The 16,932-nt window shown below is 46.4% G+C and overlaps 1 protein-coding gene across 3 annotated transcripts; it reads left to right on the top strand.

Moving 5' to 3' along the window:
* Positions 1–7,017: 7,017 nt before the first annotated feature.
* Positions 7,018–16,699, top strand: Hexim2 (hexamethylene bis-acetamide inducible 2). Of its 3 annotated transcripts, none has more exons than XM_013031977.1 (3): positions 7,018–7,089; positions 8,451–8,546; positions 15,729–16,699. In XM_013031977.1, the coding sequence occupies exons 2-3, from the start codon at positions 8,484–8,486 to the stop codon at positions 16,527–16,529; spliced, it is 864 nt and encodes a 287-aa protein (XP_012887431.1). In that variant the 5' UTR covers positions 7,018–7,089; positions 8,451–8,483; the 3' UTR covers positions 16,530–16,699. The 3 variants fall into 3 exon arrangements, with proteins under 3 accessions (XP_012887431.1, XP_012887430.1, XP_012887429.1); XM_013031976.1 differs by lacking the exon at positions 7,018–7,089 and adding an exon at positions 7,744–7,824; XM_013031975.1 differs by lacking the exon at positions 7,018–7,089 and adding an exon at positions 7,746–7,856.
* Positions 16,700–16,932: the final 233 nt, after the last annotated feature.

Raw genomic sequence — 16,932 nt, 5'->3', positions numbered from 1 at the left:
ATTTTCAGCTTTTTTAGTAGTTCATTGGAGATAAGAGTCTCACAGACTTTCCTGCCTGGGCTGTCTATGAACAAGTATTCTTAGATCATAGCCTCTTGAGTAGCTAGGATTACAGATGTGAACTACTGGTGCTAGGCTACAAACAGTTTTGTTTCCTTGTTTTTGTCGGTTGTAAGTCTTGAACTCTGGGCCTGGGCACTTGTCCCTGAGCTCTTTTGCTGGAGGCTACTTAATGCTCTACCACAGTACCACTTCCAGTTTTCTGGTGGTCAACTGGAAATAAGAGTTTCATGGAGACCAGTGCTGGTAGCTCACATCTGTAATCCTAGCTACTCAAGAGGCTAAGATCTGAAGATCACGGTTCAAAGCCAGCCTGGGCAGCAAAGCCCATGAGACTTCTATCTCCAATAAACCAGAAGTTTCTTTTTTCTTTTCTTTTCTTTTTTGTTGGTTGTGGGGCTTGAACTCTGGGCCTGGGCACTGTCCCTCAGCTCTTAAGCTCAAGGCAAGTGCTCTACCATTTGAGCCACAACACCATTTCCGGCTTTTTCTGCTTCTGTGGTGCTGAGGAATCCAACCCAGGGCCTCATGCATGTGAGGCAAGCACTCTACAACTGAACCACTTTCCCAGCCAACCAGAAGTTTCTTATCTCCAGAAAAACAGAAGTGGCACTATGACTCAAGTAGGTAGAGTGCTAGCCTTGAGCTGAATAGCTGAGGGACAGCGCCCAGACCGAGTTCAAGCACAATGACCAACAACAACAACAACAAAAAAGTTTTGTGGACTTTCCTGCCTAGGCTGGCTTAATATATTTTTTTTTTTTTGGTCTGGTCGTGGGGCCTGAACTCTGGGCCTGGGCACTGTCCCTCAGCTCTACAGATCAAGGCTAGCGCTATACCACTTGAGCCACAGCGCCACTTCCGGCTTTTTTCTTTTTGCTTATGTGGTGCTGAGGAATCGAACCCAGGGCCTCAGGCATGCAAGGCAAGCGCTCTACCACTGAGCCACCTTCTCAGCCCTTCAGATAATTTTTGTCTTGTTTTTTTGCAGCTCCTGGGGCTTGAACTCAGGGCCTGGGCACTGTCTCTGAGCCTCTCTGTGCTCAAGGCTAGCACTCTACCACTTGAACCACAGCACCACTTATGGATTTTTCTGTATATGTGGTGCTGAGGAGTCAAATACAGGGCTTCATGCATGCTGGGCAAGCACTCTACCACTGAGCCACATTCCCAGCCCTGACTTCATATAGTTTTAAGTAATTCTCATGTTACTATGTGACTTTGAATTATGACTCTGCCTGGAAATAAGACATTGACTCTTATTTTCTTAGAATGATGAATTTATGCAAAAATCTCAAGTTTTCTACCAAAATTTTCTTTTTTTTGTGCCAATCCTGGTACTTGAACTCATGGCCTAAGCGCTGTCTCTGAGTTTATTTTGTTCAAAGCTATCACTCTACCACTTGAGCCAGCTGTACTTCTGGCTTTTTTGGTAGTTCAGTAGAGATAAGAGTCTCACAGACTCTTTGCTGCTCTGGCTGACTTGGAACCTTAATCCTCAGAGGTCAGATTTCTGAGTAGCTAGGATTATAGGTATGAACCACTGGTGCCCTGCTTCCCTGAGGTTTTTTGTTCAAAACTAGTGCTCTACTACTTGAGCCATATATGGCTCCACTTCAGGCTTTTTGTTTCTCTGGTTAGAGATGAGTCTAATGGAGTTTTCTGCCTGGACTGGCTTTGAACTGTGATCCTCAGATCTCAACTTCCTGAGCAGCCAGGATTATAGGCATAAGAAACCAGCATCTTGCTTTCACTTTATTCATAAAGAAATTGTAAATGGCTATCTCTGGGCCTGGGCACTGTCCCTGAGCACTTCAGCTCAAGGCGAGTACTTGGCCTACAACACCACTTCTGGTTTTCTGCTGTTAACTGGAGGTAAGAGTCTCAGGGACTTTCCTTCCCGGGCTGGCTTTGAACTGCGATCCTTAGATCTGAGCCTCCTTAGTAGTTAAGAGCCACCAGCACTCAGCAGTTGTTTTTTTGTTTGTTTGTTTGTTTTTTAATGTGTTCTTTCTTTACTTTTTTAGAGATAGGGCCTTTCTCTGTATCTTAGCGTCATCTGAAACTTACTATGTAGCTCAGGCTGGCTTGAACCCTTTTACACACCAACAAAATTCAAATAGTTGAGCTGCTACAGTAAGCTATCAGTAAGTCTTGAAATAGGAAGTGTGATGTTTCTTTCAATATGGCACCAAAAGCAGTTAAGCTAGGCTTATTTTTTTTTTCTTTCAAGAAAATAAATTCAGAAGGGAATTGTAAATTCTCATCTGAAGCCATATTTTTTTTGGGGGGGGGGGGGGGTCTGGTCGTGGGGCCTGAACTCTGGGCCTGGGCGCTGTCCCTCAGCTCTTCAGCTCAAGGGTAGCGCTCTACCACTTTGAGCCACAGTGCCACTTCCGGCTTTTTTTCTTTTTGCTTATGTGGTACTGGGGAATTGAACCCAGGGCCTCATGCATGCAAGGCAAGTGCTCTACCACTGAGCCACCTTCCCAGCCCAGAAGCCATATTCTTTTAGAAGTATCTAACTGGCTTTGTGTGTGTGTGAAATGTTAAAAAGCCCTGGTCTTCATTGAGAAAAAGTACATTCCTGAAGGAAAATGTGGGAATTTAGTGCTTCATTCAAAATAACTGGGGACCTCTTTTTTTTTTTTTTGGAGGTCGTGGGGCCTGAACTCTGGGCCTGGGCACTGTCCCTCAGCTCTTCAGCTCAAGGCTAGCGCTCTACCACTTGAGCCACAGCGCCACTTCCGGCTTTCTTCTTTTTGCTTATGTGGTGCTGAGGAATTGAACCCAGGGCCTCAGGCATGCAAGGCAAGCACTCTACCACTGAGCCACCTTCCCAGCCCCTGGGGACCTGTTTTGTAAGCTACTCAATAAGAATTTGTCCTAGCATCCAGAGGGCTACAGGAAGCTCAAGTGTTGACAGTGTCAGCCTTGAGTGAAAAAGTCAAGCAAGAACTCAAAAGCCCTGAGTTCAAGCACCAGTAGCAAGTGTGTGTGTGTGTGTGTGTGTGTGTGCTCGCGCGCACACACACAGAGTTCTAAATGTCATGTTTCAACTTGTAATTCTGCATACCTGGCTAATCCTTGTACAACTTTCGGGCAAAGGCAAAAGACCAAACTTGGGGCTAGAATGAATATAATTAGGTTAGTTCTTTCTCTAGTTATTACTAACAGGGCGTTTAGCAAACCCTATACTTGAACAGTTTAAAAAGACAATAGAGGATACTGGGACCTAAACACAGGAGAGGAAGAAATTAACTACAAATAAAATAAAATTAAAAAAAAAACCAAAGAGTTCAAAACAAGCATCTTCAGCCTGAAGAGGAATACTGTAAACAATTAACTGCTACCCCAGAATCCCACTTACAAGGGCCTCCTCCCAAGGAGTCAGCCAGGAGCCATATGTGAAATGTTGACTTCACAGACAACTAAGCACCCTGAGAGTTGGTCTTCATTCAGCCTATGTGGCAGCCTTAAAAATTTGGAATGTCCAACAACCAAGGCCATACTTTGGTAAGGCAGGCCTCCCAACTGCCCTAGTAACTTTTAGAGAGATGTTTACATAACTACTTTAGAGTAGTTACTCTTAATGTGTTTATGAGAAAGACAGCACTGATAATATTTTCATATGAAGAATCGAATGCTACAGGGTTGAAAATCGTGCAAAAACACAAATCAACTCATCTGCAAAGGACATGCTGAGGAGGAAGTTGATGTTCTGGCAGAATATCAGATGAACAACAGACTCAACAAATGTCCAGTTTGGCCTCATTGTCAGGATTTGGCTTCTAGCCAAGCCAACCAAGTAAGTAGCAGCACACACAGAAATAGAACTTGGAGTTCCAAACTTCCAGTCCACTGTTTCGCTCAGTAAATGACCAGAGGACCATTAACAAACTGGCTTTATCCCCCACTTTTTAAAGTCAAAGAATGGAAAAGTTTATGGGTCACCCTTAAGATCTTTCATTTATAAATGAGTAACAAATTTCTGCACCTGGTACAGTCACCACTAAGTAGCATCCAAAGGTTTAACTAGATTACTTCACAATGGAGGATGAATCACAAGCCTAGGATTCTCTTCCAATAGATTCTTAATTAAAAAACAAAACACCCATTATCTCTAAAATCCTTTGCAGTTTCTATCACTATTTAACTGGATTCCTACCAAGTGTGTCAGTGCTGGGGACTGAACTCAGAACTCAGGGCCTTGAACATGCTAGGCAAGCACTGTTAGACTGGGTTATGTCCTTAGTATTTTCTGTTTTTTGGGTTTTGTTTTTGTTTTGCCAGTCCTGGGGCTTGAATGCAGAGCCTGGCACTGTCCCTGGGCTTCTTTTGCCCCAGGCTGGCACTCTACCATTTGAGCCACAGTGCCACTTCTGACTTTTTCTGTTTATGTGGTACTGAGGAATTGAAAATCCAGGGCTTCATGCATTAGGCAAGCACTAAGCCACATTTCCAGCCCCTGTTTTTTTGTTTTTTTTTAATATAGGGTCTGCTATGCAGTGTAGGCAGCTTCAAACTCAAGATGTTCCTGTCTAGCCCAATTTCTGGGATTATAGAAATATACCAGGTCAGGTGGTACATTTGACTAGGGTAAAATGAACATATCAAAGATCAAATTACAGACCAAGTGCATCATACACTTCAGAGTGTTTGAATTTTGTTATGCTGGTTCTGGGGCTTGAAACTCAAGGCCTGGGAACTGTCCCTCATCTTTTTTGCTTAAGGTGAGCACTCTATCGCTTGGGCTCCACTTCTGTTTTTTCTTTTCAGTGTTTGAGAGATAAATCTCATGACTTTCCTGCATGGCTTGGTTTTGAATCATGATTCTCAGATCTTAGCCTCCTGAGTGGTAGGGATTGCAGATATGAGCCACCAGTGCCTTTTTTTGTTTTTGGTGCCAGTACTGGGCCCTGTCCCCCAGTTTATTTGCTCCAGACTTCTTGGTCTACTATTTTCAGCCACAGCTCCACTTCCAGGTTTTTGATTTTGGGAGGAGGTAAGAGTATCTCCTCGACTTTTGTACCTGGGCTTGCTTTGAACTGAGATCCTTAGATCTCAGCCTTCTGAGTAGCTAGGATTAAAGGTGTGAGCCATTGGTGCCCAGCTTAAATTTTAGATGAACTATACTTAAGGATGAGTGTGAGGCTGTGAATATGGCCTAGAACTGGGGGGGGGGGGGTAGAAGAGTATGGTAGTACATGCCTACAATCTCACAACTTGAGAGGCTGAGGCAGGAAGATTGAGAGTTTGAGGCTAGCCTGAACTACACAGTGAAATCATATCTTTTTTAGCCTAACCTTCCCCCCAATACCACCCCGAGAAGCACTTGGGTTTGAACTCAGGGCTTCTTGCTAGGAAGCCAGGGACTCTACTCCTTGAACCATATTTCCACCTCAAACATTTTGTTTATTGTTTTGCAGTGCTGAGGATGGAACCCAAGGCATCAAACATGTCAGCACTTGATCTACCATTGCCACATACCCTCAGCAAGAGACCCTGTCAAGAAAGAAAGAAAGAAAGAAAACCAGCCAGGAAAAAAAGTATTCAGGTCAACAGTGACCCTATTTTTGCAATTTAGTTGTAACATTTTCTCCTGAGAAAGTCAGAGGGATGGAGAACAAAATTTTAAAGATAGAGAATTATCACTCATAAAAGTTAAAACGATTACTACTAGGGGAAGTACTTCTATTTCTCAAGAAATTTTTACAGGTCTTGCTAGTAAAGTTCAGGAATTTGACCTTCCATAGTTGGTAATAAGATTCACTTCAAAGTATCCAGAAAGATAAAAGTTTACTGCCCAGTTACCTTCCTACTGCAGAGCCTACCTACTCATAATTTTAACTGACATTTTAGCCAAACTATAATTTGAAGATCTCCCTGAGCAACAAATCTCTCTGGATTTAGATTTCAAGCAGTAGGAAACAAGATGCAATTCAATGACTTCACATCAAACTTCAAGTTTTAAGAAGTTGGTACAACTATACTTTCAGGTTGAGTTTATTCTTTTAAAGCAGGTCTCTCCCCACATCCTAAATAATTTTTTTAAAATCTGTTATCTACTTTAGTAGCTTCAAGATCTACAGAAGAGATTCCCTTAGCAACAATACATCAGTGGCACACAAAATAATCTTGTCTAGTTTGTGGGACAAAAATACTTGAAATTGGAAAGACTGTGGAGTCTTACAAAGAATACACTGGAATTAGTTCCTTTTACACCTCTAGAAAGGCAGCCATTTCTTCCCAAAAGTTTTTAGTAAAACTATGGCTCGGATTTCAAAATGCAAACAGATGTTTCTGAAGCATCCAAAAAGAGCCACTCTGAATGGCGACTCTGAATCATTTTATGTCTCAACCCTACAAAAGGCAGAAACACTCCCACCCACCCACCCCACCCGCCGTCCCTTTGGTGTAAACTTTCAAGAGAAGTGTAAGGACACACTTTAGTAGGAGTTTCCAAAGTGGCTGAGTGATGTACGGAGGTCGGGTCGTTCTGGGGATCAGGACTGGACGGGATAAATTTTGAGGGCAAGAGCGCTCAGAGATCTCCAAACGGGAGGAGCTAGAGGCTCCCACGTGCCCCCATCGCCATCCACTTGGTCCCACTGGAACTCAGGGTTGCTACATTTAGTTCGAAGATTTGTTACTTTTCGCAGCCAGAGTGGCAGGATGGCTTTGGTGTTGGGGGTGGGGGTGACTATGCATCGGATCTCCGCCCCCGGAGCCTCCAGCGAACCACCACGCCTGGGGGGGGGGGGGACCGAGAGAACCAGGGCTGCGACCTCTGCCCTTCCCAGCGGTGCCAGCGACTGGAACCCGGCGTCGCGCCCACCTCGTCTGTCAAGAGTGGGGGGCCCGCTACGCCTGGCCTGCCGGGCCGCCACATCCCCAGGACGAATGGGGGCGGGGGGAGAGGCCTTGGCGGAGTCCGGCCTCGGATCCACGCCTCTGTGCAAGTGCAGCAGAGGAGAGCCCCATCTCGGTGGTCTCTCCCCTACTGGGAGGGCTCTCGGGAAACACACGGTAATTACCATAGAACCCCGCTCTCCGGGAGAAGCGAGGCTGTGGGGCTGCCGGGACGCTTTGAGGACCGGGCTCCGCCGGGGAGATCCAACCTTCACCCTCCCCGGTATCCCTCCCCGACGTCTCCCGGCGAAGCCACTTCAGGCAGCCCACTCGGCCCGGCCTCTCCCCGCGCCCGGACCACCCCCCATGGGGTGCTCTCACTGCGCAGCGAGTCCCTCCGCTGCCTCCTCCCAGCCCAAAATGGCGGCGGTGGCGGCCACCGATCTTCTCGTCGCCTTCCTCAAGGGCTGGGTATCCCTCCGCAGCTAAGCCCAGCCCCTTTATGCCGGATCTACTTCATTCCTCCCGTAAAGATGAACAGTATCAATGAACTCTTTAATTGAGATGGAGAGGGAGGTAGTTTTCTGCTTCCGCACAGCTAATCGTTAACGACATTGAAAATATTGGCAGAAGGCTGGACCAATCAGGAAAAGGAGCGGTGTGCGCGGGACTCCCGCGCAAGGGCAGATGGGTTTTGAAGTTCTAGGGTGTGGTTGTTGACTTGCCGGACCTTTGGCTGCTGTCCCACGATGGAAGAACTACAATCCCCAGCAGACACTGCGCTGCCAGGCTGTTTCCCCTCCCCCACAACCTTAGTGCTTGAGCGGCTGCCTCGGACAGAGCTGCTGCTACTGCAGTAAGAGACTAGGGCTGAGGCTTTGGGAACCGATCGCACAGAAAGACACACAAGAGGTAGTGAGTGGTGTGCATAACCCTGACAGCAAGTAGGTCAATTCCACCTTTGCAAAACCCTTCCATGATTTATTTCCCCTTCCTCAATAAACCCGTCTTTATCCTAGTTGGATTTCCTTCCCAGCTGCATGTAATGCAGTCCTCTTAACCTTTTTCCTCTGTTTCCCTTCCCCAGAGGAAGGAGGGAAACTGACAAGGCTCAAGACAAAATGGCCTCAGCTCTAGGCTCCACCCAGATCTTAGCCAAACTTCCAGAGGTTTTGCCTAGCCTGGGGAGGAGGCTGAGGTGGGGCTGAGGTGGCCAAGAGCTCCCAGTCTCCTTTTCTCGTTGGTTATTGGGGCATCAAAACTTAGGCCTCAGTGACTTCTCAGAGGAGAAAGTATAGGTGAAGTCCTAGTTTGAAGCCTGAAGTTCAGGACTGGGAAGATGGCCCCTCAATTCCATTTGGTCCCTTGCTGGCTGGAGGTGTGAAAATCAGGCTGTGGAAGTGGCCTTCGAGCCTCTCCACTGTGCAGTTCTGGGGCTACAAAATGGCTGCCACTGCCTGGGCAAACAATTCCTGAGCAGCCAGATTCTTCCTAAGAATTGTCCTTCAGGATTTAGGTTTTTCTGTTGTTCAAAACAGGTGCCAGGAGTTAAAGGCATCTGGTAAAAGAAGATGGCCACTGTGAATCAGACCAACTGTAATACAGAGTCACCAACAGCTGTAGAGGAGGTGAAGGTAAGTCTTGCCCTCCAAGTCACCTGAGTACCCTGAACATGGGAGCTGCCAGCTGTCATTTCAACTTTTCTGTCTCAGATATGCTGGCAGATTTGGAAAACCAGTATTTTAATTGAGTCTCCATTATGCTCTGGGTAATAAGCCAGATAAATCAGCGCTAAATCATGAGTTCCTAGTAGCCCTTCATTTTCAGTTCACAGAAGTTAAGGTTCTAGCTGAAATGCCTTTTCTAGACTTCTTGACACGTAACAAGCATCAGGTTTAAACTTAGTGCCTTCTGGGGCTGAGCTTGTGGTTAAGTGGTAGAGTGCCTACCTAGCAAGTACAAGGCCTGGGTTCAAACTCCAGTACTGCCAAGATAAAAAAAAAAAAAAAAGGCTGGAAATGTGGCCTACTGGTATTGAGTGCTTACCTAGCATGCATGAAGCCCTGGGTTTGATTCCTCAGTACCACATACACAGAAAAAGCCATAAGTGGCACTGTGGCTCAAATGGTAGAGTGCTAGCCTTGAGCAAAAGCAGCTCGGGTACAGTGGTAAGGCCCCGAGTTAAAGCAAAAATAAATAATAAAAATAGATTAAAAAAAAAACAGGGTTGGGCTGAAAATATGCCTTGCATACATGAAGCCCTGGGTTCGATTCCTCAGTATCACATACTCAGAAAAGGCTGGAATTGGTGCTGTGACTCAAGTAGTAGAGTACTAGCCTTGAGCACAGACTCCGGGACAGTGCCCAGTCCCTGAGCTCAAGCCCCATGACTGGCAAAAAAAAAGAAGAAGAAGAAGAAAGGTAGGGTTTTCTGACAACAGGACATTGTCTTAAGCTCAGGGACAAATAACTTGGTTCAATTTTTCCATCTTGTTCAGGCTAAGAACCAAGTGTGAAGCAAGAAAAACAGTTTAGGATAAAAATTTGAGGGCTGGGAATGTGGCTAACTGGTAAAGTGCTTGCCCAGCATGCATGAAGCCCTGGGTTTGATTCCTCAGTACCACATAAATAGAAAAAGCCAGAAGTGGCACTGTGGCTCAAGTAGTAGTGCTAGCCTTGAGCAAAAGAAGCTCAAGGACAGTGCACAGGCCCTGAGTTTAAGCCCCAGGACTGGCTAAATAAATAGAGATGTAAGTAGAGAGTAGGAGATAACCCAGAAGAGAGGACAGAAAAGAGGTACTATGCCCTTTGAGAATACCACCTTCTAGTCTGACAATAAGAATCCAAACCCTACCAGGTGCCAGTAGCTCATTTTGTAATCCTAGCTACTCTGGAGGCTGAGATCTGAGGATCACAGTTCAAAGCCAACCCAGGCAGGAAAGTCTGTGAGACTCTTATCTCCAATTAACTGGAAATGGTGCTGTGGCTCAAGTGGTAGAGTGCTAGCATTGAGCACAAAGAGGCTCAGGAACAGCACCCAGGCCTTCAGTTCAAGCTCTACAACTGACAAAAAACTCTTCTAGCTCATTACATCACTCTGCCTTACCTTACCTATTCTCCTCTTCTCACAACTTTCCATAGATGAGGGTTTTTTTTTTTTTGTTATTTTGTATTTTTTTTATTTATTTTTTATTGTAAAGATACTATACAGAGGGTTACAGTTACATGAGTGAGGTAATGAGTACACTTCCTCTTGAACATTGTTAGCCCCTCCATTGTTTTCCCATAGATGAGGGTTTTAAGGGAAGTAAAGCTTTTATTACTATTATTATTTAATTTATTTTTTATTTTTTTAAATGCTAGGGATCAAACTTCAAGTCTTCTGCATGTTAGGCAAGCATTTTACCACCAAGCTACATCCCAAGCGCTTGCTTTTTTTGTTTTTAAACAGTTTCAGTATGTAGGTCAGGCTGCTTTTGAATTGATCCTCTTGCTTCTACCTTCCAAGGGCTGGGATTATAGCATGTGCCACTACACCTGGTTCAGAGAAGCTTTGACCTACCCTACCTAGCCAGTTTCCGTGTTAAATGAATTAATCTTACTTGGGATTCATGACATGTTGAGGCAAGAAGGTTCGGAGAGGGCAAATGACTCACCCAGGTGACACAGCTTATCTTCAAAAATGATAATGGTGGTTGAGGGGTAAGACTTCAGAAGGAAGATGGAATGTAAGACTAGGGGAAGGATCACTAGGGGACATACACTAAGGGCAGAGAACTAGTCAATGATCATGAACACACAAGCCATCTTGCCTTAGTTCTAAGAGGCTTTGTCTCTTTTTTTTGGGGGGGGGTCCGGTCCTGGGGCCTGAACTCTGGGCCTGGGCGCTGTCCCTCATCTCTTCAGCTCAAGGCTAGCACTCTACCACTTGAGCCACAGCACCACTTCCGGCTTTTTTCTTATGTGCCGCTGAGGAATGGAACCCAGGGCCTCAGGCATGCAAGGCAAGCGCTCTACCACTGAGCTACCTCCCCAGCCCCAAGGCTTTGTCTCTTATGGGTGGGGACAACAGCTCTGTCTTAGCCCAAATTGATGGAAATGGCCTGTTGTTCATGATTGATGAACTCCCTGCAAGTAACACAACACACACACACACCCGTACTCTCGTTCTGTAACTGTAACATACTTCTTTTCCCCTGATGTTCCCCCTCAGAATCTGTAAAACACACATAATATGCTCCAGGCTTTTATAGGGCCTTAAAGACCGCATTGTTGAAACTGGGTCATAGCTCTAGTGATAGCATACCTGCCTAGCAAGGATGAAGTCCTGAGTTCAAACACAGTATCCAATGAAAAAACCCAAAACTGACACATTGCCCAAATACTCTTCATTTGTATGAATGCATGCACGGATGCCATGTTGTATTTTATAAAGCAACAGGCTGGATGATTTGGGTATTATTAGAAATCCTCCAAACCACAAACTTAGAGCAATTCACTGCCCATCCCCCACACCCAGTACTCCTACCCGCACCACAACAGAGATAAACAGACACACTCTCTGGACAGATCCCTTTCTATCTCTTGTGAGTTCTGGAGCTTGCAATACAGAATATAATTGACACTTTTACGTTAAGGACCTCTTTGATACTCATAAAGTACTTGATATAAACACATTCTAGGACTAGGAAGGTGGCTCAGTGGTAGAGTGCTTGCCTTGCATGCATGAGGCCCTGGGTTCGATTCCTCAACACCACATAAACAGAAAAAGCTGGAAGTGGCACTGTGGCTCAAGTGGTAGAGCACTAGCCTTGAGCTGAAGAGCTGAGGGACAGTGCCCAGGCCCAGAGTTCAGGTACCATGACTGGCAAAACAAAAAACAAAAAAAAAACACAAAAAAACAACAACAAAAAAAAACCTTCTATCTTCCATACCTTAGAAGGATAAAAAGGAGAGTAGTCTTCTGTTTGTCCAGCATTTTGGGGGTTCTCTTTTTTCTTTTTCTTTTTGGTAGTACTGAGGTTTGAACTCAGGAACTAGTACTTGAACTCCATTTCTGGCTCTTTTTTGTTTTCATTATTTTTCAGGTCAGGGTCTGACGTTATTTCCCAAGGCAGCCTTGGACCTTGACCTTCTTGCCTGCTTATGCCTCCTGAGTAGCTGGGATGACAGGCATGTGCCACCATACCAGCTTGTTGCTTGTTTGTTTGTTTAATTTTTTGCCCATCCAGGGGCTTGGAACTCACAGCCAAGTCCTCTCACTTGGCTTTTTTGCTCAAGGCTGTTCTACCACTTGCGCCACGCCTCCACTTGCTATCTAGCTTGTTGAGATGAGGAACTCATTTGAGTATTTTGCCTGGGCTGGCCTCAAACTGAAATCTTCCTCATCTCTACCTCCAGAGTAAAGATTGTAGCCACCCTATATCCTCTTATCTTACAAAGTTTTGGTCACTTAACAAATATTTATTGAGCATTTACTGTATGCCGTGTGTAGGAGTAGAGTGGGAAACTGAACAGACGAGACAGTCTAACATTCTCAGGGAAGGAAGGAAGATGGTAAAGTAAGTGGCAATATGCTAAAGATTGTGTGGTGTATTACCTGTGTGCTATGATAGAAGAGTCACTGGGGAGGGGAGGTAGGGCTACTTTAAGAAGGATAGTCACGAGAGCCTCCTTGAACTGGTGACATTGGGACTGAGCCCTAAAGGATAAGAAAGAGCCAGCCATTCATACAGCTGGAGGCAGGATCTACTATACAATTATGGGGCCCCTTGTTCATAAATTACTGAGTTTAGGGTAGAGTGCCTGCCTTAGTAGGCACAAGGACCTGAGTTCAAACCCCAGTAGCAACAACAAAAAATTATTTTTTGAGTTCAAAGCTGGGCATAGTGGCAGGTGCCTGTGAGCCTCGGCTTTTTTTTTCTCTCCAGTGCCAGTACGGAGGCTTGAACTCAGGGACCGGGGTTTTCTCCCTTAGGTTTTTGTTCAAAGCTAGCATTCTCCTATGTGATCCATACCTCCATTTCTGCCTTTTTTTTTTTTTTTTTTTTGCTGGTTAATTATAGATAAGTGTTTCGCAGGTTTTTCTGCTCAGGCTGGCTAGGATTATAGGTGTCAACCACTGGCACCTGACAAGCATATTTACTTGGGAGGCTGAGGCAGCAGGATCATAAGTTTTGAATATAACCTGAGATACACAGCAAAACTCTCATGTCAAAAAAAAAAAAATCTGGGCTCACTCCTATAATCCTAGTTACTAGGAGGCTGAAATCTGAGGATACTCGTTCAAAGCCAGCCCAGGCAGGAAAGCCCACGAGACTCATCTTCAGTTAGCTAACAAAAAAGCCAGAAATGGAGCTATGGCTCAAGTGGTAGAGCTTTAGCAAAAAAAAAAGCTCAGGAGCCAGGCGCTGGTGGCTCACGCCTGTAATCCTAGCTACTCAGGAGGCTGAGATCTGAAGATCGCAGTTCAAAGCCAGCCCGGGCAGGAGAGACCGTGAGACTCCTATCTCCAATAAACCACCAGAAAACCGGAAGTGGCACTGTAGCTCAAGTGGTAGAGCGCTCGCCTTGAGCTGAAGAGCTGAGGGACAGCGCCCAGGCCCAGAGTTCAAGCCCCACGACCGAAAAAAAAAAAAAAAAAAAAAGCTCAGGGACAGTGCCCAGGCTCTGAACGAACACACACACACACACACACACACACACACACACACACACACACACACACGCAGGCAGGGACAGCAGAGTAAGCATGGGGCATTTGTGCAAGTGCAGAGGTTGCTTATCAAGGAAAGCCATTCTGTCTAAAAGACACACATTCTAGCAAGAGTGAAAAGTAGGTACATCAGGACCTGCCTTCCATTACTGGTTGCTTTCCTGGTCCATTCATGTTCACAATATTTATTTGTTCATTTGTGTGCTAGTACTTGGGCTTGAACTCATGGCCTATGGTGCTATCTCTTAGCTTTTTCTCTCAAGGATAGTGCTCTTCTACTTGAGCCACAGCTCTACTTCTAGCTTTTTGGACAGTTATTTGGAGATAAAGAGTCTCACAGACTTTCCTGCTGGCTCTAGCTTCAAATCTCAGATCCTCTGAGAACCCTTCAATTCTCAGATCTCAGCCTCCTGAGTAGCTAGGATTATAGGCATGAGCCATAAGAACCCAGCTTTTTTTGCTTATATATGCTAATCCTGAGGTTGAACTCAGGGCCCAGGTGCTATCTTTGAGCTTCTTTGCTCAAGGCTAGTGCTCAAGAGCCACAGCTTCACTTCTGGCTTTTTTGGTGCTTACTTGGGGATAAGAGTCTCACAGACGCCGGGCGCTGGTGGCTCACGCCTGTAATCCTAGCTACTCAGGAGGCTGAGATCTGAAGATCGCAGTTCAAAGCCAGCCCGGGCAGGAGAGACCGTGAGACTCCTATCTCCAATAAACCACCAGAAAACCGGAAGTGGCACTGTAGCTCAAGTGGTAGAGCGCTCGCCTTGAGCTGAAGAGCTGAGGGACAGCGCCCAGGCCCAGAGTTCAAGCCCCACGACCGACAAAAAAAAAAAAAAGAGTCTCACAGACTTTCCTACTTGGCCTGGCTTTGAACCGAAATCCTCAGATCTCAGCTTCCTACCTAGGATTACAGGTATGAGCCACCAGCACTTGGCTAAGCACTGGCTTTTTTCCCATGGTATTTATAAAATCCCTACTCTTGGTGGGCACCAGAGGCTTGCACCTGCAATCCTAGCAACTCAGAAGGCTGAGATCTTAGGCTCTAGGTTTGAAGCCAAGAAAGTTGTTGAGATTCTTATCTCCAATAACCTACAAGAAAGAAAGAAAGGAAGGAAGGAAGAAGGAAAGAAAGGAAGAAAGAAGGAAGGAAGAAAGAAGGAAAGAAAGAAAGACTGGAAGTAGAGCTATGGCTCAAGTGATAGAGCACTAGCCTTGAGCAATGAAACTCAGGGACAACACCCAGGCCCTGAGTTCAAGCTCCACGAGTGGCAGAACACAAAACAAAACAAAACAAAAAAAAAAGTTACAAGCAGGGCATTGGTGGCTCATGCCTGTAATCCTAGCTACTCAGCAGACTGAGATCTGAGAGGATCACGGTTCAAAGCCAGGCAGGAAAGTCTATCAGACTCCTATCTCCAAGTAACCACCAGAAAACCGAAAGTGGCATTGTGGCTCAAGTGGTAGAGCGTTCTCCTTGAGCTGAAGAGCTCAGGGACAGTGCTCAGGCCCAGATTTCAAGGCCCATGGCCAAAAAAACCCCCAAAAACCCGAAAAACAAAAACCCCAAAACCCATAAAACAATGACCAAAAAAGAAAAAGAAAAAATACCTACTCTGTAGCCCATATTGTTTTAGGCATTAAAATGACCAGTAGTGAAAGACACAGGGAAAATACTGCTCTTACCTGAGTTTACCAGGAGAGCTAGAGTCAGATAATAACTAGGTAAACAGTTACAAAAGTGAGAGGGTAGGGACTGGGAAGGTGGCTCAGTGGTAGAGTGCTTGCCTTGCATGCATAAGGCCCTGGGTTTGATTCCTCAGTACCACAAAAGCAGAAAAAGCCGGAAGTGGTGCTGTGGCTCAAGTGGTAGAGTGCTAGCCTTGAGCTGAAGAGCTGAGGGACAGCACTCAGGCCTACAGTTCAGGCCCCACAACCGGACCCCCACCCCTACCCCCACCCCCCCAAAAAAAGTGAGAGGGTAGAGGGGGAGTAGGTGAGCTGGTATGGGAAGGTTGACTCCATGCTTGGTGGGCAGGGATGGATTCTGTCCCGCTTAGGGACAGGCTGTCCTGATCCATCCTTTCTCCTCTTTCTTTAGACCTCTGGCACTCCAGGGAGTCCCCAGGTACTCCCTGAGCCACTAGCCCATGGTAGTTCCCTGTTTCTGACAGCCCAAAAGGAAAGCATCTCAGAAGATGAAGATCTTGCCGGGGCTGGCAGTGGTCCAGGCTGCAGCAAAGGGGGTCCCAGGACCCAGAGTGCGGGGGCCTGTGCCTCTGGGGCTGTGCTGGGCAGGAAGAAGCACCGGAGGCGGTCATCGAAGCGCAAGCGGCACTGGCGGCCCTACTTAGAGCTGAGCTGGGCTGAGAAGCAGCAGCGGGATGAAAGGCAGAGCCAGAGGGCCTCCCGAGTCCGGGAGGAGATGTTCGCCAAAGGCCAGGCCGTGGCACCCTACAACACCACCCAGTTCCTGATGAATGACCGTGACCCAGAGGAGCCCAACCTGGATGTGTCTCACAGGGTGTCCTACCCAGCCTCCAGTGGGGAAAGTGAGGCAGAAGACAGCGATGGGAAGGACCTAGCCAATGGTGAGTTCCAGCAGAGGGACTTTTCTGAGACTTACGAGCGTTACCATACTGAGAGTCTGCAGGGCCGCAGTAAGCAGGAGCTGGTTCAAGACTACCTGGATCTCGAGAAGCGGCTGTCACAAGCAGAGGAGGAAACACGGAGGCTGCAGCAGAGGCAGGGAGGCACCGGCCAGCAGCCCTGTCACCAGGTGGAGGAGCTAGCTGCTGAGGTAAAGAGGCTCAAGACAGAGAACCAAAGGCTTCGGCAGGAGAATGAGGTGCGATTCCGATTCCGAGAGGGCTGCCACCACAGTGGGGAGCCTGGTACCTAGAACCCTCCCAGGCAGGTGGACCCAAGGACAAGGCCCCATTTTAAACCCAGGCTATCTGCATCTCAAGGAGCTAGTGGCAAATGAAAATCACACTCAATACTCCTGGGCCCCCTGAGAACAGCTAAGACAAGTTCCAGCTTCTGCAGTGGACTTTTTGATGCCATCTTACCTTCCCCTCCTCCTCCTCCTCCTCCTCCTCCTCTCTTTTTCTCTCTCTCTCTTTTTTTTTTGTTGTTGTTATTCACTTTACTTTTTACAGAGAAATTAAATGATGTTGATAAAACCGAGCGGGAGTGACTAGAATTGCTTTCACTAGGCTCTTCTGAGAATCAAAACTCTTTGATTCTAAAGAGATCTCAGTGCCCCTCTCTCTCCTTGCTCAGAGCTAGAGAGGTCAGTAGAC

This window comes from Dipodomys ordii, unplaced genomic scaffold, assembly GCF_000151885.1.
Source record: "Dipodomys ordii isolate 6190 unplaced genomic scaffold, Dord_2.0 Scaffold147, whole genome shotgun sequence".
Lineage (NCBI taxonomy): Eukaryota > Metazoa > Chordata > Mammalia > Rodentia > Heteromyidae > Dipodomys > Dipodomys ordii.
The sequence above is the reverse complement of the archived record's forward strand: the minus strand, read 5'-3'. Positions and strand labels throughout refer to the sequence as shown.

What these genes read in the sequence shown, in the direction of transcription:
- Hexim2 (XM_013031977.1), top strand. Translation starts at nt 8,484, where the DNA reads ATGGCCACTGTGAATCAGACCAACTGTAATACAGAGTCACCAACAGCT. An exon ending in CAGCTGTAGAGGAGGTGAAG is followed by an intron (nt 8,547 to 15,728) that starts GTAAGTCTTGCC and finishes CTCTTTCTTTAG; the next exon opens with ACCTCTGGCACTCCAGGGAG.